The sequence below is a fragment of the Polypterus senegalus genome, chromosome 12, assembly GCF_016835505.1.
Source record: "Polypterus senegalus isolate Bchr_013 chromosome 12, ASM1683550v1, whole genome shotgun sequence".
NCBI classification, from domain to species: domain Eukaryota; kingdom Metazoa; phylum Chordata; class Cladistia; order Polypteriformes; family Polypteridae; genus Polypterus; species Polypterus senegalus.
In genome coordinates this window covers 84,650,827-84,677,664 of record NC_053165.1, presented here as the reverse complement: position 1 = coordinate 84,677,664, position 26,838 = coordinate 84,650,827, and the positions used below count along the sequence as shown (strand labels likewise).

Genomic DNA, 26,838 nt, shown 5'->3' with positions numbered 1-26,838 from the left:
AAGAGGACCTCAGCGCTTACCAGATGAACGACAGTGGAATGTGGCACTACTACTGTGCTGGTACTGGGTACAACGAGAGGGCAGCTTGAGTAACTCAATAGGTAAGTAGAGAGCAGTGATTGCCAGTTTATCTACACTCTAACTGGGCATTACTAAGAGTAACATGAGTATCTAGAGGTAACCACGCAGCAGTAATAACAGCCTAGTAACCAAGCAAAAGGCGGGCATAATCGGGCATCTACAGCACAACTCTACAGTAGTAAAAGTACAGGCAGGTGGACTTCTAGTGGGTTTGGCACACTAATAAGCTTGGCTTAGGACATAAAATGACCTGGCACCGGCACTGGGTACATGTAAGCAGACATCTGCAATTGCCAGCTTAGCTACAGTGCAATGAGGAACAATTGCCATGTAATTACAGCAAAATGAGTAACAGTGCGGGTAAGTAAATAGCAGTGAATGCCATCTTAACTACACTCTAACTAGGCATTATTACTAGGTAATTAGAGGGCAGCTTGAATAATTTAATAGGTAAGTTGAGGGCAGTGAATGCCAGCTTAACTACACTCTAACTAAGCATTAGTACTGGTAATTAGAGAGCGGACTGAGTAATTCTATAGGTAACTACTCAGCAGTAATAATAGCGTAACTGCACAGTAGCCGGGTGTAATTGGGCATCTACAGCACAACTCCAGTAAAGGTACAGGTAGGCAGACATCTGCAGTTACCAGCTTAGCTACAGTGTAACGAGGGACAATTTCCACGTAATTACAGCATAACAAGTAATAGTGTGGGTAAGTAAATATCATTGAATGCCATCTTAACTACACTCTAACTAGGCATTATTACTGAGTAATTTAATAGCTAACTAAACAGCAGGAGTAACAGCTTAGTACCCAAGGTATAGCCAGTAAAAGTACACGTAGGGCTGGTGCCACCATTAACGTGAATTAGGCATTTGCCTAGGGCACAGATACATGGGGACCCAGCCGCACGGGTCAGCTACCAAACAGTCGATTAGTGCACTAATAAGCTTGGCTTAAGGCGTAAAATGACCTAACACTGGCACTGGGTACAGGTAAGTAGACATCTGCAGTTACCAGCTTAACTTCAGTGCAATGAGGAACAATTGCTACGTAATTACAGAATAACGAGTAACAGTGCAGGTACGTAGATAGCAGTGATTACCAGCTTAACTCCACTCTAACTGGGTATTGTTACCCGGTAAATAAAGAGGCAGTCATTTTCCAACCTGCTTGGTCCTGAACAGGGTCGTGGGTGCCAGTTTCTATCTCAGCTAGCCTAGTGTTGCCCTGGAGAGGGCACCAGTCCATTGCAGGAGGTACACACACACGCACACACACACACAAAACCCACCCACACATGAGGGACAATTTAGGATCACCAATTCACCTAATCTGCATGTCTTTGGACTGTGGTAGTAGGCCCACACAGACACTGGGAGAACCTGAGACATGAACCCTGGGCTCCACTGTGCCACCAATTACAGAGAAGCTTGAGTAATTCTGTAGGAAACTACGTGGCAGTAATAGCCCAACTGCACAGTAGTCCGGCAAAATCGGGCAATGGCAGGCACAACTCAAGTAAAGGTAGAGGTAAGCTGACCCCCACAATTACCAGCTTAACAACTGCATACAGTAAATAGACATAACGACTATGTAATTACAGCATAACAAGTAAGAGTGTAGGTAAGCAGATAGCTGTAATTACTAGTTGAGCTATACTGTAACTTAGCATTATTATTGAGCAGTTAAATTTTAACTCAACTACAGAGAAAGCACAGCAGTCCAACTACTGAGTAACAAGGCCCAGCCAGGCATACTGTAAATAGCAATCAGCTTAACAGCAGTGTAATTAGGCATAATTACTATGTAATTACAGCGTAACGAGTAATGGTGTAGGTAATTACTAGCTGAACTAGACTGTCCTGTCACTAGGGTTCTCAGAGTGTAACTCGAGTAATGAAAATACACAACAGTCATGACAGTCCGTCCTAATTATTGAGTAATCACACTGTCACTTGAGCAAATTATAATAATAATGCATTTTATTTATACAGCGCCTTTCCATCAGTAGGCAGATATTGGTATTTAGCAGCTTAACTGTACTGTTAGTGGGTCTTGTTCAGAAAGCGGACACCAAAAGCGGACGACACTTCTTTTTAAGATTAGGCAAACTTCCACTATTTTAAGATTAGGCGCCTACTCTAAATTTTTATGATTAGGGACCCTGCTGTACCTGGCCGTACCCCCACAAACCTTAAGTTCAGGGTTTTGTAGTAGGGGTAGACCAGTCTAAAACAAGTGGCGTCCATTTTCTGAACAAGACCCCTGTTAACCTATCCTAATTACTGAGAAATCACATTGTCACTTGAGAAAATAATAATAATAATAATCTATTTTATTTATATAGTGCCTTTCCACCAGTAGGCAGACATTGGTAATTAGCAGCTTAAATGTAACCAGGCATTTGTTACTGGGAAAGTTCAGTGTCACTCAATGAAAGGTGTAGGTAGGTAGACAACAGGAATTACCTTGTTACCTCTGGTGTATTACAATGTTATTACAGTTTTATTACAGTGTTATTACAGTGTGGCAAGTAACTGTGTAGGGAAGTAGATGGCTGTAATTGCCAAAGAAATCACAGTATAAGTGTAACTACAGAGTAGAAAATAACTGGGGCAGAAGAACAGGCGTCAGTGAGTGCTGCAGTGTAACTTGGCCTCATTACTATGTAATTACAGTATAACAAGTAACAGCGTCGGTAGGTTGATAATAGCAATTACTAGTTGTTTTGTTCATTATACAATTTCTTGTATTAGGAATGTGTTAGTTTTCCCATAGCCCTTGGGGTCAGGGCACAGGGTCAGCCAATCACAGGTTAAAGGTCTTGCTCAAAGGCCCAACAGAGTAGGATCTCCATTGACAGTAACAGGGATTTGGACCGGTTGTCTTCTGGATAACAGCGCAGGTCCTTAGCCTCAGAGCCTCCACTGCACCCTTAATTGATCTACACCCTAACTAGGCATTATTAATGGATAATTAAAGTGTTACTCAAGTTACGCTGTAGCTAACTACAGAGGAAGGACAGCAGCCTAACTACCCAGTAACACAGCCCAGCAAGGACAAAATGGGGTAATTACAGCTTAACTCAATTAAAGGTGAAGATAAGGAGACAACAGCAAATCAGCAGCTCAACAAGCAGTGTGATTAGGCAAAGTTACTTTGTAATTACAGTATAAAGTGTAACAGTGTAGGTAAGTAGCTAATAATAATGACTAGCTGAATTACATTCTAAGTAGGCATTATTATTGGGTATTTCCAGTGTGGCAGTAATTACCTGCTTAATATCAGTGTGACAAGGCATCATTACTATGTAATTACAGCATAACGAGTAATGGTAGGAGATTACAGTAATTACCAGCTTAGTTACACCTCCACGAGGCATTCTTATTGGCTAATTTGAGTGTAACTCGAGTAACACTACAGGTCAGTAGATAGCAGCATTTACTAACCTACCTACAGCGCAGCTCATTAAAGACCTGCAGAGGTGGCACAGACTTGTTCTCGACCACACAAAGTCTGCCACTTCATGAGGATGAAGATGATGATGATAATGATGATGATGGTGTCACTAAGTACGCCGCCGTGACACAAGTCTAACTTCACAGAGCTCTTCATACAGCTCACTGGCTCCGTGATGCGACACGCTATTGGCCATCACAAAAAGGGGCGGGCGCAACTGGGCTGGACCATCAGCCTGGGCAGTGATCATCAGTCATTTAAACTGACACGAATCAGCGACGAGATCAGCGACTGCAGTCGGCGAATCTGACATAGAAGTCGGGTAATGCGACATCGGTTTAAGCGGGTACCAGTGTCTGCTTGTCTAACTACACTGTAACTAGGTATTATTATGGGGTAGTGACGCTGTAATTAAGCGCACAGCAGTGGTTAGAGTCTAACTACACGGTAGCAAGTCCAAATTACTCATTAACAGCAATGTCACTCGAGTAAAGGTATCAGTAGGTAGACATTGGTACCAACTTGAATGTGCTGTAAGTAGACGTTTATTACCGGGTAAGTACCATGCACATGTAATGTAACTTGAGTGGAGGTGTAAGCAGATCATCTTTTCCTTCCTCTTAGATTTATCCCACGTTTGTGCAACGACACAGGTCAATCGCCATTTGTTTCAATTAAGAGGATCTTCAGAGGCGACATCAACTTGTCGCCTGTCCTCCTTGATTCGGTCAAGTCTTCCACGAAGCCGTTTGCCACGCAGGCCTAATCGTAGGGTTGTCTTAGCCACTGAGTTGTCGTCACTCCGGACTACGTGACCATACTATCGAAGTCGGGCTCCACGCACCACATGTGATCTTTGTTCCTGACATGGTTGACCTGGGTGAGGCCAAGGATCCACATCTCCATCACAAAGAGGTGGCACCTGGCCAGCACCGGTCAAATGATTGATTTGTAGATCTTCGACTTTTGAGGTATTTCTGGATCTTGACGCCATTTCACGCAGGAAGTGGGAATCATCAGAAACCGGGTAAAAGATGGATGGAGGGAACGCTTTAGGAAACGTTTTTTGTAAAGAGGGAGTCTTTTGCAAAAGGAGGGAGAAGCAAGGGTCCATTATGACGTGATGAGCTATGGGCAGATATGTTTAAGGCACACCCAACAGAAGAAATAAATTCTAATCGCCCCCACCTAACCCTACTGCTACAGCCCTTGAACGCGGAGTTAAGAGGACGAGAACGAGATGTAGGCCAACGCTTGGTTACATTCCACTTGGCTAGCTGCATGGATGTGAAGGTGCGAAGAGTGAGAAGTGTGAGAAGAGTTTTCGATGAGAAGACACCAACATGGCTCGTCAATCCAAGCCCACCTAACGTTCGCAGACCCCAGAGCCCCAAAATGTCAATTTGTCTGTTTAGTCTGCCCGGTTCATGAAGTTAGAGACGAACAAATCAACAAAACGTCTGCCACCTGTCTGAGATGCGATTTCACGACATTTTGTTACGTTCGGCTTTGTCCCTCTCGGTTTTCTCATTTTTTTTTCATGATTAGTCGATTTGCGTTTGTCACGTAGCTTTGCACCAGAGTAATAACTGACATCCTTTAAGGTAATACAAAACATCGAATTGAGTGATACAAAAATATAAATGTAAAAACACGGTTCCTGAAATACATTCCCCAAATGTAAAAGAGACCCCCAAATCCTTACATTCTTTGTGAGGCTTTTTGAGATTCGTGGTTTACAAAAATCTTGACACGCTTCTCTTGTCAACCCAATTTTCTTTACAATTTAAAGATGCAGACGTTACGCTTCGGACTACAGTTCAGTTGTATATAATACAACATGGTGGTGGAGGGGGGTAGATAGGTGGAGAGTGGGAGGTAGGAAGGGGGGGGTCTCGCATTTTATGATTTCATAGTGCAAATCGGGACGACGATAACCAGGATGACTGTACAGGCAGCTGCGGCAATCAGGGCAGCGATTTTGCAAACCTTCGCTCTGCGGAATTCGGCTTCCTTCCGCTTGAGTAGAGAATCGTATCCCGGTGTGTAAATGTCCTCCATCCAATATTCCAGATTGTTTGGATTGAGTGATTCTTGAGTCTGTGGTAAAAAATAAGGAAAAAAAAAATAAAGTTTAATTAGCCATAAAAGATGATGTTAAAATGAAACAATGTTAGACAAAGCATTAATCATCATTTCAATCCAGAAAATGATTACCTTCTGGCCTGTCTCTCCCTGTCAGATGTGCCCGTGTTCATGTGATCCTGCTGGGGTGTAAAAAACACCCAGGGTCAGGACTGCAGTCTAGGACCACCCTGTTATGGCTTAACCAGACTTGTAACTTTTAGTATTTATTTATTTAATGGTGTTGTTATTTATCAAGTCCACCTTAATAAAAAGATAAGTGTCATTATGCCTGTCTGGTTGTTATGTCTCTATTATTCCAACAGTTGGCGCATCACAAACATTCACAGTAATAAAACGCACTGCATTTGCGTTGAGAACATGCAAATTACACGCAGGGATGTTTCCTTACTGTGAGGCAGCAGCGCTACCACTGCGCCACCATGCTGCCCACATTCTAACAGATCCATCCATTTTCTAACCTGCTGAATCCGAATACAGGGTCATGGGGGTCTGCTGGAACCAATCCCAGCCAACACAGGGCACAAGGCAGGAACCAATCCTGTGCAGGGTGCCAACCCACCGCAGGACACACACAAACACACCAAGCACACACTAGGGCCAATTTAGAATCGCCAATCCACCTAACCTGCATGTCTTTGGATTGTGGGAGGAAACCGGAGCGCCCGGAGGAAACCCACGCAGACACGGGAGAACATGCAAACTCCACGCAGGGAGGACCCGGGAAGCGAACCCGGGTCTCCTAACTGCGAGGCAGCAGCGCTACCACTGCGCCACCATGCTGCCCACATTCTAACAGATGGCGCATCAAAACATTAACACTGATTTTTACAAATCCCATGTCAAATGACCTATAACAAATACATGTGCATTGCATTTGTCTTCCCAACATGCACTGCATCACATACATTTCTAGCAAGAAAATGCATTCCATGTGTCATTCCAACAGATGATGCTTCTCAAATGTTAACACTGTTTTTACAAATGCCATGCCAGATGGCGTATAACAGATGGCAACAGATGGTGCATCACAAACATTTCTAGTAATGGATTTTTTGACTATAAATATTTGTGATGCTCCATCTGTTGGAATGACAAATGCAATGCATTTTGACCCTACATGCATTACAAAGTACATTTCATTAGATGCTATGCTGCAAACGTTCATAATTAGGTCTACATTGATTAGTTAGATTTCAATCCATCTTTGATGGGTAGCAAAGCTAGTATTGTAATATTGTAATTTGTCATTCCAACAGATGGTGAATCCCAAACATTTCTAATAATGCATTTCATTACTACAAATGTTTATGATGCACTTTCTGTTGAAATGAAAAATGCAATGAATTTTAGCACTACATGCATTACAAAATAAATTCCATTACATGGTGCACTGCAAACATTAATGCTGAGGTCTATGTTGATTATTAAGATTTCAACCTGTCTTAGATGGGTAGCACAGCTAGTATTCTTATATTGTAATTTGTCTTTCCAACAGATGGTGCATCCCCAGCATTTCTAGTAATGCATTTTTGACTAGGAACGTCTGTGATGCTACATCTGTTGGAATGACAAATACAATGCATTTTGTCACTACATGCATCACATAGTCCATTTCATTAGATGCAATGCTGCAGAACGTTAATACTGAGGTCTACATTGATTAGTTAGATTTCAATCCATCTTAGATGGATAGCACATCTAGTATTGTAATACTGTAATTTGTCATTCCAAGAGATAGTGCATCGCAGACATTTCTAGTAATGCATTTTTTGACTAGAAATCTTTGTGATGCTCCATCTGTTGGAATAACGAATGCAATGCATTTTGTCACTACATACATTACAAAGAACATTTCATTAGATGCTGCGCTTCAAACGTTAATACTAAAGTCTACATTGGGTGGCAAAGCTAGTATTGTAATATTGTAATTTGTCATTCCAACAGATGGTACATCCCAAACATTTCTAATAATGCATTGCATTACTACAAATGTTTATGATGCACCATCTGTTGAAATGAAAAATGCAATGCATTTTAGCACTACGTGCAATACAAAATACATTCCATTAAATGCACTTCAGATGTTAAAGTGGGTGGCATGGTGGCGCAGTGGTAGCGCTGCTGCCTCGCAGTTAGGAGACCCAGGTTCGCTTCCCAGGTCCTCCCTGCATGGAGTTTGCATGTTCTCTTTGTGTCTGCGTGGGTTTCCTCCCACAGTCCAAAGACATGCAGGTTAGGTGCATTGGTGATTCTAAACTGTCCCTAGTGTGTGTGCCCTGCGGTGGGCTGGCGCCCTGCCCAGGGTTTGTTTCCTGCCTTGTTTTGGCTGGGATTGGCTCCAACAGACCCCCATGACCCTGTAGTTAGGATATAGCGGGTTGTATAATGGATGGATGGATGTTAAAGCTGAGGTCTGTGATGATTATTTAGATTTCAACCTGTCTTAGAAGGGTAGCACAGAGAGTATTGTAATACTGTAATTTGTCATTCCAACAGATGGTGCATCCCGAACATTTCTAGTAATGCATTTTATTACTACAAATGTCTGCAATGCGCCATCTGTTGAAATGACAGTTGAAAGGTGAAATTGGGTGGTGAAATGTATTCTCCTCACATTTTGTGCCCGCTAATACCAATCAACCATTGCTTGAATGCGTTGGCCTATTTGAGTGTCATTGCTGTCCATGTGCATCTCTTCATGGACACAATTTACCCAACTTTTAATGGCTGTTGCTTGCATGACAATGCACCATATCACAAAGCAAGCTGGTCTCATGAACGTGACAATGACTTTAGTGTTGTTCAGCGGCTTTCCCAGTCACCGGCCCTGAATCCAGTAGATGGATCTTTTGGGATTTGGTGCAGCGGGGGAGTCACAGCATGAATGTGCAGTTAATCGCGTGGTGCAATCAGGCCAACATGGAGCAGAATCTCAAAGGCATGCGTCCAACAGCTTGTGGAATCCATGTCAGGAAGAATGGAGGCTGTCTGGAGTGCAAAAAGAGACCCCACTCAGTGTCAGTGCAGTGGTCCTAAGAATGTGTTCAGTGAGTGTATCCTACATATTTGGATATTCTTAGCTTAATAAAATGCCATTTATTTCTGAGTAAATAACCCCTTTTTGTTTAGTCTGCAGCAATGTATCGATTATTCTAAGGCAACAGCCTCTGCTCACCCATTTATCGCTTGTTTCACTTTGTCAGATTTTGCAGTGTGCAGCAATTCTTTTGTTTTGCTGAAGGCAAAACAGGTCAGCAATTTGTGCCGCCGACTGCCAGGGAAAATACATTTTATTGGTGGTGCAAAGAGACTCGGACTCTCAACTGGCCTTATAATTCCGGAAGGCTGCTTCTAAATGAGGGCATAAATCACAGTGGGAAGCTGAGTTCTGTTCTGTTACTCATATGTCATCTGCTGAGCAGCACAAGCAAAATCAGCCATTGCTGGGTCTGCATACAGAGAGCACAGCCACCGCAGCATCTTGCCTAGAGACGGCTCTGTGGGGACACTCTTGTGTAAGGGGTGACAGATCTGGAGGTGATGGTCACCTTAAGAGGCCAAAGGTCCTCCTCACACATCCAGACCTGTGGGCTTTTTGTTCATTTTTACCATTATTCGTATTAAAATTGTTAGTTATTTTTTGTCTAACTATGTATTCTATGTCAATATTATCTATTTATTATTTAATTTAAATGTGTGTAATCCTCCTCTGTTCCTTGTATATTATCAGTGAATCCACAAGAGGAAGGGCCACCAATACATCACTACTCAGGACCCAGCACCATACAAGGGGGTTGGGAAGTGGAGTCCCTTGTAGTTTATTGAATTCACTTTGGTTGTTCCTTTGGCATCCCCTGCGGTTCATTGAATGCACTTTGGTGTTCCTTTGGTGTCCCATGCTGTTCATTGAATGTTCTTTGATATTCCTTTGGTGTCCCTTGTGGTTCATTGAATGCACTTTGGTGTTCCTTTTGAGTCCCTTGTGGTTCCCTGAATGCTCTTTGATGTTCCTTTAAAGTCCCCTGTGGTTCATTGAATGTACTTTGGTGTTCCTTTGAAGTCCCTTGTGCACTTAGGTGGAGTGTTGGTGTCTTTGTAAGAACTGCTGTTGTCCCTGGATTCTCTGAACAGGCTGATAAGGATTATCACCTGCTTGGTAGTTATATTTGGGAAACTTCTCACCACTTTGACTTCTTTCCAAGGATTTTGATTTTGTATTTTGCATTTGGACTTACATGTTTTCTGTTTCCCTTGTTTCTCCTATTTTACTCTTTTGAGCATTTTGTTATGCTTTCTGATTTTTGCAAACCTCATTTTATAAAGATGCTTTTGTAGCCTCTCTCTCTACAAGCCAGGGGTTTATAGTAATCCCCTTCTTTGTTAGAGCATTTTGGTTATATTTTAGGACTTTGCATATACAGAGTATTCAGAAAGTAGTCCGTTTACTTTTTTTTTTTCGTATTTTCTTGTGTTGTAGCGTTGTGCTAAAATCATTTTCAGGCATATTTTCCCTCATCAAACAACACCCCAAAATGACAAGGTGAAAGCAGGAATTTATAAATTTTACGTTATGCTGACTCAAGTATTCCGACCTTTTGCTCGGTCCTTTGTTGAAGTGCCTAAGGCAGCCATTCTAGTCTGGAATCTTCTTGGGTTTGACACAACAAGCTTCACACACTTGGATTTGGGGAATTTCTTTACCATTCTTCTCTGCAGATCCTCTCAACCTCTGTCAGGTTGGATGGAGACCGTCGGTGGGCGCCTATCTTTAGGGTTTCTTCAGAGATGTTGCATTGGGTTCAGGTGCCTGGCAACTCGAGAATATTCCCAGAGTTGTCCCCAAGCCTCTCCTGTGCTGTCTTTGCTTTGACCTGTTGGACATTGAACCTTTGACCCAGTCTGAGGTCCAGAGTACTCTGAAGGACATTTTCATTAAAGACATCTCTGTACTTTGCTCCATTCAGCTTTACCTCAACCTTGTGTAGTGTCCCGGTCCTTTATGCTAGAAAACAACCCCATAACAAGATGCTGTCACCTTGCACTGCACAGGTCATGAGCGGTTCCTGGTGATGTTTATGGCCAGGCTGTTCCATCGTGGTTTTATCATCTCACTTCTCATGGTCTGAAAGTTCTTTAGGTGATGTGGGCCTTCATGTGCCGTCTGGCCAACTCTTCCATAAAGCCCAGATCAGTGGAGTACTGCAATGATGGATGTCCTTCTAGAAGTTTCTCCCAGCTCCAAACAGGTACTGTGGAGCTCCACCACAGGGACCTCTCTTACCAAAGCCCTTCTCCCATGAGTACTCAGTTTGGTCAGGTGACCAGCTCTAGGCCAGGATGGGATTGTTCCAGACTTCTTCCATTTAAAAATTAGCTGTGCTCGTAGGAACCAGCAACGATACGGGAATTTTTTTTTTCCATCTATACCTCGACAAAATTCTGTCTCTAAATTCTGTAGGTAGTTCCTTCAACCTCACGGGCTTAGTCTGTGGGACTTTCTATTGACAGGTGTGCGCACCTTTGTTATTCGGTACAGTCAACTGAATCGACCACCAGGGGACCCCAAAGAAGGTGCAGAAACATCTCAATGGTGATCGATAGACTGGAATGCACCTGCACCCAAAAGGAAAAGGGTCTAAATACTCCCTCTAGAGAGCCCAACACGGCCGGGACTCCCAAGAAGTGCTAGAATAGGAGAAGGCAGCCTTTTTAGGGCCCTGCTGCCCCCAGAACACTAGATGGCAGCTCCCCTGGACTCCCACAGGGCACTCTGGGATTTGGAGTTCTTTATCTCAGCCCGTCTGGGTGCCACCAAGGGGGAGCTGTTAAAATGGAGGAGCCACATGGCATGGGGTGGAAGTGGATGGAAGAACAGAAGCTTCAGAACAGAATCACTCCCGGGTTGGCCACTATAAGAGGCCGTGAGGTGAAGGACTAAAGCTTGCGAGGAGGAGTGGAGGCGAAGAAGAGGAAGATGAAAGGAGTGTGTGTCATGTTTGTTTGGTGCTTGTGTCCTGTACTGTACTGCGCTGTGAAGTGGGGAGCAACAGAAAACGCCTCCCCACTGAAGAATAAAACGTGTGCCATGTTGAACTGGTGTCTCAGCCTGTCTGTGTTAGGGTTTGGGAGTGCTACGCCCCCCGGTGGTGCGCAACTGGTATCCACAATCTACTTCTTTCAGTCGCCACACAAATCTCATGGCCACAGGTGAGGGACGTAGATTGGCGGGTAAATTGAAAACCAACAGAAAAAAAAAAAATAAAAAAGGGTACAAAAAATCAAAGCAACCGAGTGGCAGCGTGGCATGGAGGTACCAAGGGTTGGCACTGATGCCTCATGGATCCTCCGTAGGTCAGCGTCTGCGAGGAGTCAGCGCCTGCTGCACCCCTGCAAAGGGGAGATGACTAATAAACCGCCCACTCGGGCCGCGTCACTTTATTGCCAGCGAGGCAGACCGAGAGACTGTCCTCGTATGGCATGTGGCAGGCGCGACTAATCAAACACTTGGTATTCCTTCAGTGTGTGCCTGACAAGCAGACTGCACACCGCCATCTCTTACAAGAAGGAGTTTTAACAGTCAAAGCTCCAAAACCTGAAGTCCTGTGTTCAAATATGCAGGAATTTCAACGGAACTACAGTTGGATTTTATATTGCTCACAAACAAGGTGGCACAGCAATTGTACGTCTTAATGTACCAAAAGATTATTTCAGATGGTCACATGGGACAATTTAGGTTAATAGATGACTCTAAAGTGGCCCCCAGTGCCACATTAATGGGTAACACAATGGTCCGATACCCACTCTAAGGCTCTCCCGGTACCCAGATAATGCCAGGATAGCCTCCAGCTACCACCAATACCTTAAATTGGCTTCAAAGGGTTTGTACATACATACACTTGGGAGACTAGCTGAACAGACCATCTAGTCATAATTATAATAATAATTCTTTATACAACGCTTTTCTCACTCCTCAAAGTGAGAAAATGGAGGACCCCCGAAGTGAACCCACCATCTCCTCACTGCAAAGCAGCAGCGCCACTTCTGTGGAGGATATAGCAGTTACCCACCAAACCAGGAGATGGCGCCGTCACACAATGCCTTTTACGCTTCCTCAGTCTGTAGGGCGGATGAACCTCACCGACTCTGACATCACTTCCGCCCTCCTGGACCCGCCCCTTCCTACCCGGGCTGTTTAAGGCCGGATAATCCACCATTTTGAGCCAAACAACTTGTTGACTTCCATCTGGAAAGACATTCTCGTGCATATTTTTATTTGTCTTTTGATTTCATCCAATTGTGTGGGGTTCTCCACAGTGACCCCAAACCTTATCTGGGCTTTGTATCATTCTTTCATTCATTGATGGGAGTCGTACCAGTTTGGCCCACACTTGCCATCTCCTACTGTTGGATCCCAAGGCATTCACAGGCCATTTGGAAGATATAATACAGCAAGTCCTTTGACCCCCAAACACCGCATGTCCCCTCCAAGCTGATCAGGCCGGGGGGATACCTACACCTCCTCAACGGGCTGCTCTTGATGCGGAGGATCAGCGGCTTTACCCTCTTTAGCTTCTCCCAGAACCCGTATCAGCTGTGTGAAAAAGTAAGTGCACCCCAGGGCTGACTTTTCCAACGTATCTGAATGGGCAAAGCAGAAGATCTTCATGCAAACAGTGCCTACAGATAAAGGAGACAGCCTTGAATTAAAAAAAAAAAAAAACAAGGAACATCTGGCTCTTTTAGCAATTTATTAAAGAAAAGGTGTAAAGGTCTACTGGGGGAATATGTAAGACCACCCTTGGATTCGAAAGCTGGTATTGCCCCCTTTAGCAGAAATTATTTCTTGCTTCCGTTTTCCATAATTTCCCCAACTGGTCTCTGACATCGACTCGGTGAAATTTGTGACCATGACCTCCGTGCAATGGCGCAGTGGGTAGCTGCTGCCTCGCAGTTAGGAGACCCGGGTTCGTTCCCGGGTCCTCCTTGCGTGGAGTTTGCTTGTTCTCTGCGTGGGTTTCCTCCCACAGTCCAAAGACATGCAGGTTCGGTGCATTAGCGATTGTAAATTGTCCTTAGTGTGTGCTTGGTGTGTGGGTGTGTGTGAGTGTGCCCTGCTGTGAGCTGGCACCCTGCCCAGGGGTTGTTTCCTGCCTTGTGCCCTGTGTTGGCTGGGATTGGCTCCAGCAGACCCACATGACCCTGTAGTTAGGATTTAGCAGGTTGGATAATGGATGGATGGATGGACCTCTGTGCAAAGCTCCTTCAGCATCAAGGTGGTTGTGGGTTTCCTCACATGCCACTTTGCATTTCAAATCCAAACATTTCAATGGAATTCCTAACAGAGCTTGGACTTGGCCAACTTTATAGCCCTCCATTTCTTATTTTGGAGCCATTCCTTACATGCTGCCGATCTTTGTGTAACAGCACAGGAGAACGATTTCACAACCATCCAGTATGTCCTTATATCGGCCCTGGAGACTCTCTCAACCTATGAGAGCAAATTCAACCAAAACCCAGACAGCAAACAAGAAAACTGTAAATGATCTGGAATGATAAGGCAAAGGAACACCATGCGAACCCTACAGATCTCGGAGTCACCCTCGACCAGACCTTGACCTATAGAGCTCACTTGGAAGAGACGAAAGTGAAAGTCAGCGCTCGTAACAACATCCTCGGAGAACTAGGAAACACCAGATGGGGTGCCCACCCCTACAACCATGCGCTTCACTCTGCTACTCCACAGCAGAATAAGTGTGTCCAGTTTGGGAGTGGTCATCATATGCCAACAAGCTCGAACCTGTGCTCAACGAGACCTCACAAGATGCTTAAAACCGACTCCCATAAATGCCCTCTACATCTTGGCTGGCATTGCTCCCCCAGACATATGAAGAAATGTAACGAGTAAGCAGGGAGAAGAATGACTAGAGGACCCCAGACACCCAGAGTATGGCCATATTGATGTCACCAGAAATGCCTCAAATCTCATAAAAGCTTCATGCTTGAAAGACTTCTAGACTCATATTCTGATGACAGCGACCTGTGCGACTGAGGAGGAAAGGCAGACCATCCTAGACGAGCCATGCACCCTAGAGGACCTCACCAAGGCCACCGATGGAGTCATCACATATGCTCGTCATTGGAATGGTGTATAAAACTTTTGGTTTTAAGGACTTGACAAGAAGAAGAAGAAACCATTCCTTGGTGGTTTTCCTATCATCAACCGGTCAACTTCAACTTTCAGACAGCTTCAGGTACACTTTGCCATATGACTGTAGGCTGCCCAGGCCCTGAGGCAACAAAAGAACTCCAAACCAGGAACGTGTCCACCGCCATACTTCACTGCTGGTATGAGGGACTTCTCCTGAAATGGTGCCAAAATACTGTTTCTGTGGCCAACCAGCTCCATCTTTGATTCATCGAAGAGCCTGCTCTCTGCCGAGATGTTTGATGGCACACCGTAGCCTTGCTCTGATCTTCTCTTTGGATGTCAAACACTTTTTGTTTTTTTATTCTGGCACACCTCACAGTTTGGTCACATTTGTTCAATCTCAATGTCTGTAGATGAGCTTTGACACCAACTTTTGCAAGAAGCCTGGCATAGTCACAGTTCTGGAGGCTTCAGCTAGCTCTTTGCCCACCATCTCCTGGTCATTCTACAGCAGAGTAAGTGAGCCTTGTGATGAGCTGCTGCCCACCTGTTGCGCTGCCCAGACACGCTGTGGTCCTTAGTGACCCTGAACTGGTTTGAGGATCTGTTCATCTAACATGACGGTACGGTGCTACTGTCTTGAGGTGGAACTACCTTGGTCATTTGGGGGTTTGTAATAAGAAGTGAAGGAGCAGGTTATTATTTCACAAAAGGACCTGTTCAAACCAGAATAATACTTATATTCACTTAACTGGGAAATATAATAATAATATAGATAGATAGATAGATAGATAGATAGATAGATAGATAGATAGATAGATAGATAGATAGAAAAGGACTATAAGATAGATAGATAGATAGATAGATAGATAGATAGATAGATAGATAGATAGATAGATAGATAGAAAAGGACTACAGTATATGATAGATAGATAGATAGATAGATAGATAGATAGATAGATAGATAGATAGATAGAAAGATAGATAGATAGATAGATAGATAGATAGATAGATAGAAAAGGACTACAGTAAATGATAGATAGATAGATAGATAGATAGATAGATAGATAGATAGATAGATCAACAAAAAAGAGATATAGTAGGCAAGATTAAAATGTAGATAGAACAACAAGAAAGGCCTTATGTTGGATAGATAGTTAGCAAGTCTTATGACATGACATCTGCTTAACTCTGCCAGCCTTGGTGCTGCTGCTGTTTTCATTGGGGGGCCATTAAGGTATGTACTGGTAGGGGAGCAACTAAGACCCTAACTCTGAGTGGGACAGATGTCCACCCTTGTGCATATTCAGTCAATGATAAGTCACCAGTTTGCATAATTGGATGTAAAACCTGAAGAAAACCCATTAAGATGCGGGAAACATACATGAAGTTTGCCACTTTGTGACATGGCAGCCCTGGGCCCCCATTCCACCCTGAATACCCACACTAAACCTACTGATTCTGAGAATTCCCACAAATCTCCCAAGACATCATTTTTTAATTGACTCACAAAGCGGAATCCAAATGTGTGAATTTTAATCTCTGTCCTTTCCCTGAGATTCCTTACGCTTTCCTTTTTGCTTTCGTGATAATTTGCAGTACATTATGCCGGACGAGTCTGAGATCTCATTTCTGGCAGAAGCTCCCATCCTCTAAAGTTCTGAACTAACGTCTCATTGAAACGCAGGCCGATAAATCCTAACCCCCTCCCCCAAGTAACACTTTAAAAAGCCGCCCAGTGAAAGCTGTATTGTTAGCAAGTAATTGGAAGAACCGTCCCGCTGGATTTCTCTGTGCTTTGGTGATAATGGAGTTATAAATCTGACGCTAGTATTGCCGTTTTACTACATCCAGTCAATTTTCAGAATTTTCAGAGAGAATAACTGCTCTGCCTTTTGTGGCAGGTGGCTTTACCATGCCAAATGTTTCCTTCAAACAGAACAACATGTGAAGAGCTTTGTGCTAATTATTTTGCCACAATGACTCAATAGGAGTCCTCAAACACAGAGGGTTCATATTGGCCAAACTGAACGTTCCCACTTTGCTATGTGCTTCTGTGCCTTTTTGTCTTATGGTTTCTCACTCTGCATCATTGAAGCACCTCCCTCACTTTGCTGCAGAGGTCAGTTTGTGTAGGCACTTGTCTGTGTTTGTCACATGGGCATTCTATTCCCTACACTTGACACTCAGCAGATGGCACTGCTGTCCTTCTTTATCCTTTCAGCGACCTCAGCAATGCACTTCATGTTCAGCAGATGTCGCTGCAGTTCTTTTCCCTTTTGCATTTCAGCCACTAGAGGGATTTCCATAAGAAAGATGCAAACCCCAGTTGTTATGACTAGTAATCCCAAGCATTAAAGAGTTTCAAAGCATGTAGGTCCAAAAATGTCCACTAGAGGGGCGTATGTAGACAAACCCCAGCTAGTAACAAGGGCAGATACCAAATCTTTATGTACAGTATATAACAAATATTTTCCCAGAAACTGCTCTGTAATACTGTGAAGCTCTGAAGGCAATTCCTGAAGCAAAGAAAGTCCCATAGATAGATAGATAGATAGATAGATAGATAGATAGATAGATAGATAGATAGATAGATAGATAGATAGATAGATAGATAGATAGATAGATAGATAGATAGATAGATAGATAGATAGATAGATAGATAGATAGTGTAGTAGGCAAGATTAGAAAATTAGATCGCTTAACAAGTAAAGTATTATATAGATAGATAGATAGGTAATATTGTGTGTTTGCCATTCTTAACCATCATATTTAAATTAAATGTTTAATATAATATTCTTCATATCAATCCATTTTTATGTATACGTTATCCGTAATTTGGACCAGCTGCTCTTCCATAGTCAACACCAAAGAATTTTCTGTAGCACCATCAGAAGAGAGTTGTATGCACAACTTGGACAGAAGCAGACCTTTCATGCCATCACCTCCAACTCAGACTCATGATGTTCAAGGACACATCCATGACACCTATGGTTAATCTAAAATCGGGCACCCAGAATATACGCGACCCTAAATTAGAGTCCAAACAGACCCAGAATATTAAATGATTTCAATTATTTCAAACATTCTTTTTCATTTATTTATTTGAAAACTGTGTTACGTGACTCGATGCTGTTTGTTGGCTACATTCCATCCAGCCTTGAATCGGACGATAAGAACTGTGTTTTCAGTCGATGTCGTAAGCGTTTAATGTTTTGAATTTAATGCAGACGTCTTTTCATTTTTATTGTTTATTTCTGTTCAGTTGCTGGCTGTTCGGGTGGGTTTCTGCATATGCATTATTTGTTTAACTGTTTTTTTTTTCGCTTTTGCATTAAGTTATTTATGAACCATATTAGGTGTCTTATGTGTGACTGCGTGTGAGCCGAGTCAAGGCTGGGCGCATCCTTCGAGTCACCTAAAACAATAAATGAAGACATCACCGTTCTAGGTCAGTGCATGTGAATCTGAACGCCTCCCGGTCGCTATGCGTCTCTATTTCTTTCTTTTTATTTATTTATTTATTTATTTTGCAGATATGAAGAAGAGCAGGGCGAGGATCAGGATGGGGAGGTTAAAAGGTGTCCACAAAACACCAGTAGGCCTACTGAGGAAATTTCATATCCTAACATAACGTACAGCTGTGTGAAAAAGTAAGTGCGCCCCATGACTTTTTATTTCTTTTTCAACACACGTGGATATATCGAGATTTGTTGTTCATCTTCACAGTATCCACAAATTAATCTGAGGACGCCAGATTGCCTACATTGGCAGCACAGCCAGCTGCACTCGTCCTGACAACGGAGCCACAACGAGGTATACTGGAGGTTTAAGGAACGCATGTGTTTTGGACCTTTCAGACCGAACAGGCTCGTCTGTCGGATGTCTTGTGTTTTATGGAGCTCGAGAGAACAGAAGAAAGAAAAGGCGGAGATGGCGGCTGAACTCGCCGTAGCTGTGACGCATTCGTACGGCACTCGCCCTGTTGCGCAACGCGTTATTGGCAGTTAGGCAATGTGGCGAGCGAGCGACACTTTGCAGATGTGAATCTGTACTGTGAAGTCATCACGTGTGATTTGTTACCCCATGCAATCCCGACTCATGCAATTTGACGTCCTCAGATTAATCTGTGCATACTGTTTAGACGAATAGCAAATCTTGTTTTGAATAAGAAAATAAAACAGTCATGGGGTGCACTTACTTTTTCACACGGCTGTACTTTAGGTTTAGGCAATGCAATTTCCTCATTAGGCCGACTGGTGCTCTCTGGACACCTTTCAGCCTTCCCATCCCAATTCTCGCCCAGCTCTTCTCCATATTCGCCTCATTAGAATTCCAGCCGCACGTCTCCCGCCGTGACGTGCCTCGCCTCGATCTCCTCCATCCCAGAAGTGACATCTTTATCAGTTTCCTCGAGGCCAGAGTGACTGGCGTGTCGAATCACTGAAGACCTGTTCTTTAAATTACCTTCAGCTAAACTCCCCTGGCTGTGCGCGCCGGACGTGCTGCTTTCGACAAAACGCGCACAAAGACATCATAATGCAAATGGACTCCAAGAGCTCGCTGCAGTGCTTAACGGCAAAAGCCGAAGAGCTGGGAAATAAAGCGGAACTCCGACCTAAAGGGGGATTCACGCCGCCTTAACAAAAGTAATCCATTCGCCTGAAATAGGATAAGAACAATGGTTAACCTATTATGGTTCATTGAGGAGAGCTCTCGCTCGTTTTATTCATTTTAAATCGAGGAAGCCCATGAGCTTTTACACATTAATGAAGTTCAAAACGATTTAAAAAATTGACTTTTTAAAGCTCTTTTATCATTAAGCACGCTGATCTGATTTTTAATCGGCTTCAAAAAGCTCAGACTACTGTACTGTGTGTTGTTATGTTGGTCAAAGCGATGAGTAACACGATCTGCGTCTGAAGTCACGTGCCGATGACTTTGATTAGTTGCCTGGAAAAGACTAAAAGCAATCACCTCTAATGAGATATCGACCCGCACACCAGCAGCCAGCCTTGTGAGGACGCAGAGCAATAGCAGGCTGCCAGGTTAGGGAAAAATAATTGGCAAGAGCCGGCCGAGGAGGAAACAAAAGGAGCTGGCGGAGGGGGAAACAACTGACTGGTGGGAAAGAAAAGGGCTGGCGGAAGGAGATTTACTGTACAAGGCAGCCATTCACAACACTTACAGTACATAATCCAAACAGATATGAGAGAGTGCAGACGGACTCGTGGGACTTGCCATAGCCATGACGGGGTGGGGATAAAGGAGCACAGGCTGTCAAGAGCAGGATCGGGGGCTACCTTGGGGGGATAGATAGATAGATAAATAGATAGATAGATAGATAGATAGATAGATAGATAGATAGATAGATAGATAGATAGATAGATAGATAGATAGATAGATAGATAGATAGATAGATAGATAGATAGATAGATAGATAGATTTTAGTATAGTAGGCAGGATAGATAGATAGATAGATAGATAGATAGATAGATAGATAGATAGATAGATAGATAGATAGATAGATAGATAGATTTGTAAGGCACTATATAATAAATAGATAGATAGATTTGTAAGGCACTGTGTAATTGATAGCTAGACATGTAAGGCACTATATAATAGATAGATAGATAGATTGATTGATTGATTGATTGATTGATTGATTGATTTGTAAGGCACTATATAATAAATAGATATATAGATAGATTTGTAAGGCACTGTGTAATAGATAGATAGATAGATAGATGTGTACGGCACTATATAATAGATAGATAGATAGATAGCGGCCTGCCTGGGGTTTGTTTCCTGCCTTGCACCCTTTGTTGGCTTGGATTGGCTCCAGCAGACCCCCGTGACCTTGTAGTTAGGATATAGCACATTGAATAATGGAGACATAGGGCGTGTGGTGGTCTCCATGATAGATATGGAGCCTCGTCACTGCTGTAGAGGCTTTTCTTTGGGATCGCAGCATCACCTGGATGAGGCAGCACAAAGTTAATGTCTAGCACAGCATTTTCCGGGAACAAATAAGCGGAATGTGGAGAACTGCAGATCTCTGGAGATAAACTTTACGCAGCACACATGGATAGCTGAGAATGGCTTTTTCAGTACGGGGTGGGCCGCCGTGTTTGTTTCCATCTGCTGTGGTGATGTTAGGCAGAGTCTGGGCTGGTTCTGTAAAGGAGACATTTTGGGTTCACGAAGCATGCATTCGTTTTCCACCATTGTAGCAAAAACATGCATTGCTAAGTGAACCATTATTTATACATTTTGTAAAATGTCTCCTCCTGTGATTTACAATGGCGGCCTAAGAGACAGCAGAAGAAAACTTTATCAAATACATGAACATTGCATCCAAAAATGTTCCCAAATATCGATCCATCTCCTCAGAGAGCTCAGATCAGGAACTGCGTCGCCATATTTAACTTACATACAGTATATATACTGTATATACATACACAGTAAACCCTCTGTATGCACAGGTCCCATTCCTGTGGCTTCGCTTATCCTCCATTACTAAAATGTAACCCATTTTGTGATGCCTGCTCTCTAATCACGGCAATGCCCACCATCACTGAGTGATAACAGCTCTGCGATGCCCTCATGTGGCCCGTGTGTCACGCTGACCTGATCCGTGTTTGCCTGCAGCAGGTAGATCTGTGAACTTGGACCTTTTAACCCGCCCATGACCTCCGTAACCCCGCCCATCAACCACAATGGTGTCCCCAGCAACAGAATAATTTGTCTAAAATATTTCATGTAATGTTGTTTCACTGTAAGTATTATGCCTGTTGCTATATTTTATTTATTTGTACGGTTGTGTTCTTTGCCGAGGTGTTTTTTAATGTTATGTCGTAGTCTTTTTATAAAACCTGCTGTTTCTGTCTTGGGACAATAAGATTAAATAAATTGAATCGCGTACACAAAATGGTGGTGGAGAGAGTCCAAAATAAAATGGCGACTTAGCACTGATGTGTGAATTTGATAAGAAAAACAGATTTCTTGATCGAAGAAAGACTTTCCTTTGAGATAATTTCACCCCATTAATGGAGCCAAACAGGAATCCCGTAACATGACGATCAGCTGATGCAGGTGCCTGCCTTTCATTTTTGATTTCCAGCTCATCTGCATCAAACTCGGAGTTCGACGAGTGTCTGTGTACACCTCCTGGCAGGCCAATGTTGCCATATTGTGGCGTCAGTGGCACAATCAGCTGGTGTGGGTACCTGACTTTCATTTTCAGTCTCCAGATCACTTGCATCAAAATCAGAGTTTGATAAGTCAGAGTCTGATTCAGCAATAAATAAATAAAAAGGACGCACGGAGTTTTCTGCTTTGCTCATTCATTTCGCTCTCTCGCCCGATGTCGAGATGCCATTCTAGACGATGTTTCCTCTTCGTTACTCACACACATGCAGGGATGCCACACCACGTCACTGAGTCTAACCGTCCTCCCAGCAAAGAGGGTCCGCCTATAGTGTAATGACGAGTTTTATCAACGTTTACAGCTTTTACCGCCATCAGCCCTTTGTGTCGACTTCGCCCTAAGAGAGTTAAAGAATGTCTCCTTTGGTCTTTCAACGCCATAGCAGAACATTTCTAGGTCTCCTAAGTACCCGGTGTGGCTTGGGTATATTTGTAGAATGGATTAAGGAAAAAAAGGCAAAGGTTTCTGTGTTTTCTAAATGGTGACCCTGTTACTGTTGCTAGCTGTCCCCGTCTGTCATCCACAAGGCCTCTCTGTCGATGTCTTTGCTCTTGTCAATGGAGAATTTATTCTTTGTGGGTCCGATTGGATTCCAGAATTGCGGTAACTTTTTGCTGATTTGTAACCACAAACACTGTCATGTAGCAGCACTACTTAAATTTCCTACAAGTCCTCTTAGTTCAAGATGGACGGTACATAAGGTTTAAATCTCTATATATAAAAGTCAGTGTGCATGTGTGTATGTATTGTGAAAGGGGCACAGACAGACGGACATCGTTGTTTCACCCAACGCACTCATATTTATTATGCAAATATTTACAAGAAAGTTCAGTGCACGTCCCAGTGCCTCCAGCACCGATCCCCCAAAGTCCAGGCCTCACAGTCCAGTTTCTCCTGGCCGCCTCCAGTCCTCTCTCCACCTCCGTCCTTCTTCCACCCGGCTGAATGACGGGAGGCAGCCCCTTATATAGGAACCCGGATGGGCTCCAGCTGCTTCCCAGCAATCTCCCACGGACACACCCCCGCGTGGCGGAAGTGCCGGCTGCGCACCCGGAAGCCCTTCGGGTGTCCCTGCTCCTCTTCCCCTCAGCACTTCCTGGTGTGGCGGAAGTGCTGAGGTCCAGGGTTTTGTTCGCCTGGCGGTGGCCACGGGTCCCTACAGGGTTGGGCTTCCAAGCCCTCTACCCGTGGCCCCCAACACAACCAGGGCGGTTGCCCCCTCGCGGTCTGGAGGAGGTACAAGCCCTCCTCCGGTCCTCCTGGGCGTCCCATGCGACAGTATGTGTGTTCCGAATGGTTTTAATGGCACTTGCTACACATGTTTCTCATTGTCGGTCGACTAAAAATACAGTAGGGTGAAATCAATCCTAACCCACCCCCTTCTGGTGATCTTGTGGTCTTGCATGCATGTTATTATCGGAACGACCACCGGAGGGCGAACTGGAGGTGACTGCCAGCTTTCTTTATGTTTGAGTGCCACCACCGCGCCCGCCTGTTGCTTTTGAAATTCAATAGAGTTGGCCGGTTCCGAGCGTCGACTGGATGATAACACACATACAAGATTGCAAGACAAGTACATTGGTGAGTCTTCACTGTTTGTTAATTTATTTTTAAAGTTTTTTTTTCTAATTATATTTTTCTCAATTACAAAAAAAAAAAAAAAACACTTTATTTTCCTCCCAGGCAATGCTGGATATTTCAGCAAGTTATGAATAAAAACTGGCAAAGCAGGAATGAACCAATTTGTACTGCACTCTTGATCAGGCCTCACCCAACAACCCACCCTGCAAAAGCACACAGTTCTCCATTTTACATTACAATTGACAGAAGCAAGTTTATTTGATTTGGCCGACATTTTATGCCAGATGCTCTTCCTGATGCAACCCTCGCCAATTTACTTGGGCTTGGGACTGGCACGAAGACCACTGAAAGAAGAAGAAGACAGAAGCAGCATGCAAGATTGCTCCACTAAGTCATGTTAAGTTCTGGTCATTTCGTCTGCTAGTTTGCCATTAGTCTGGTTGACTGTTTCACTTGCTCTTAGCCAGCAGGTGGCACTGGTGTGCAAACTGTAGCACACAGGAGACAAAAAAAAAAAAAAGAAAAGAAAAGAAAAACAAAGGGACCCCCCCCGGGTCAAACCTTTGGGTTCCAAACTAGCCTACCTTGCCTGTATGGTCCTAGAGAGTAAATATGCAAAGGGTGTACGATTGTAATACTTGTTTTGAGCCAGCAGGGGAACTGGTGGGCAAATTGTAGCACACAAGGACAAAAAAAAAAAACACAAAACAGAAAAGAAAAGCACTGAGTCCCTCAGGGTCAATATTTTGGGCTCCAAAGTAGTCTGTCTAATCCATATGGTCCTAGAGAATAAATATGCAAAATCTGCTCCAGATCAGTCAAAAGGTATAGGATTAAAATACTGCGCTGAGCCAACAGTTGGCACTGGCGTGCAAAGTGTATTACATGGGGGGAGGGGGGCTTTGGGATGGGGGAGGGGGGGACGACACAGGGACTCCCAGGGTCTAAATTTTGGGTTCCAGAATAGTCTGTCTTAGAGAGTAAATATGCAAAATCTGGTCCATGTTAGTCAGAAGGTGTAGGATTGTAATACTGCTATGAGCCAGCAGGTGGCACTGGTGACCAAACTGTAGCATACAGGTAAAAAAAAACAAAAAAAAAAACACATACACACCCAGGTACTTCCAGGGTCCAAATCTTTGGCTCCAAAGTAGTCTATCTTGCCCATATGATCTTACAGAGTGACTATGCAAAATCTGCTCCAGATCACTCAAATGGTTTAGCATGGTAATAGTTGCTCTGTACCAGCAGGTGGCATTGGTGTGTAAACTGTAACACCAAGGGAAAAGAAAAATCACTGGGTCCCTCAAGGTCAAACTTTTGGGCTCCAAAGTAATCTGTCTTGCCCACATGGTCCTAGAGAATAAATATGCAAAATTTGGTCCAGCTCAATGAAAGGGTGTAGGGTTGTAATACTTGGTTTGATCCAACAGGTGGCACTGGTGTCCAAACTGTAACACCAAGGGCAACAAAAAATAATAATAACAAAAACAACAAAAAAGAAAAGCACTGAGTCCCTCAGGGTCAATATTTTGGGCTCCAAAGTAGTCTGTCTAATCCATATGGTCCTAGAGAACAAATATGCAAAATCTGCTCCAGATCAGTCAAAAGGTATAGGATTAAAATACTGCGCTGAGCTAACAGTTGGCACTGGTGTGCAAAGTGTATTACATGGGGGGAGGGGGGCTTTGGGATAGGGGAGGGGACGACGACACAGGGACTCCCAGGGTCTAAATTTTGGGTTCCAGAATAGTCTGTCTTAGAGAGTAAATATGCAAAATCTGGTCCATGTTAGTCAGAAGGTGTAGGATTGTAATACTGCTATGAGCCAGCAGGTGGCACTGGTGGCCTAACTGTAGCACCAGGGACAACAAAAAATAATAATAACATAAACAACACAAAAGAAAAGCACTGGGTCCCTCAGGGTCAATATTTTGGGCTCCAAAATTCATATGGTCAGAGAGAGCAACTATGCAAGATCTGCTCCAGGTCAGTCAAGTTTAGGACTGTAATACTTTCTTCGAGCCAACAGGTGGCAGTGGTGTGCAAACTGTAGCACATAGAAAAAAAAAAAAACACAGGGACTCCCAGGGACTAAATTTTGGGTTCCAAAGTAATCTATCTTGGCCGTATGGTCTTAGAGAGTAAATATGCAAAATCCATATTAGTTAAAAGGTGTAGGATTCTAATACTTGTTCTGAGCCAGCAGGTGGCACTGGTGTCCAAACTGTAGCACCCAGGGAAAAGAAAATTCACTGGGTCCCTCGGGGTCAAACTTTTAGGCTCCAACACAATCTGTTTTGAGAGAAACTATGCAAAATTTGTCCAGATCAGTCAATAGGTGTAGGGTTGTAATACTTGGTTTGAGCCAACAGATGGCACTGGTATCCAAACTGTAGCACCAGGAACAACAAACAATAATAATAACAGAAACAACAAAAATGAAAAGCACTGTGTCCGTCATTGGTCAATATTTTGGGCTCTAAAGTAGTCTGTCTCGTCTATATGGTCCTAGAGAGCAACTATGCAAAATCCGCTCCAGATGAGTCAAAGGACCTAGGATTGTAATACTTCCTTTGAGTCAACAGGTGGCACTGGTGTGCAAACTGTAGCATACAGGTAAAAAAAAAAAAAACACATACACACCCAGGTACTTCCAGGGTCCAAATCTTTGGCTCCAAAGTAGTCTATCCTGCCCATATGATCTTACAGAGTGACTATGCAAAATCTGCTCCAGATCAGTCAAATGGTTTAGCATGGTAATACTTGCTCTGTGCCAGCAGGTGGCATTGGTGTGTAAACTGTAACACCAAGGGAAAAGAAAAATCACTGGGTCCCTCAAGGTCAAACTTTTGGGCTCCAAAGTAATCTGTCTTGCCCACATGGTCCTAGAGAATAAATATGCAAAATGTGGTCCAGCTCAATGAAAGGGTGTAGGGTTGTAATACTTGGTTTGATCCAACAGGTGGCACTGGTGTCCAAACTGTAACACCAAGGGCAACAAAAAATAATAATAACAAAAACAACAAAAAAGAAAAGCACTGTGTCCCTCAGGGTTAATATTTTCGGCTCTAAAGTAGTCTGTCTTGTCTATATGGTCCTAGAAAGCAACTATGCAAAATCCGCTCTAGATGAGTCAAAGGGTGTTGGATTCTAATATTTCCTTTGAGCCAACAGGTGGCACTGGTGTGCAAACTGTAGCACAC

At 43.6% G+C, this 26,838-nt stretch overlaps 1 protein-coding gene across 1 annotated transcript in view; it reads right to left on the bottom strand.

The window, feature by feature from the left end:
- Positions 1 to 1,393: 1,393 nt before the first annotated feature.
- minar1 (membrane integral NOTCH2 associated receptor 1) overlaps positions 1,394 to 26,838 on the bottom strand; it is a 52,709-nt gene continuing 27,264 nt past the window's right edge. Inside the window, exon 4 of the mRNA XM_039772727.1 lies at positions 1,394 to 5,645. Coding sequence (XP_039628661.1) covers positions 5,448 to 5,645 — 198 coding nt within the window. The 3' untranslated portion in view covers positions 1,394 to 5,447. The remainder of the gene's footprint in view (positions 5,646 to 26,838) is intronic.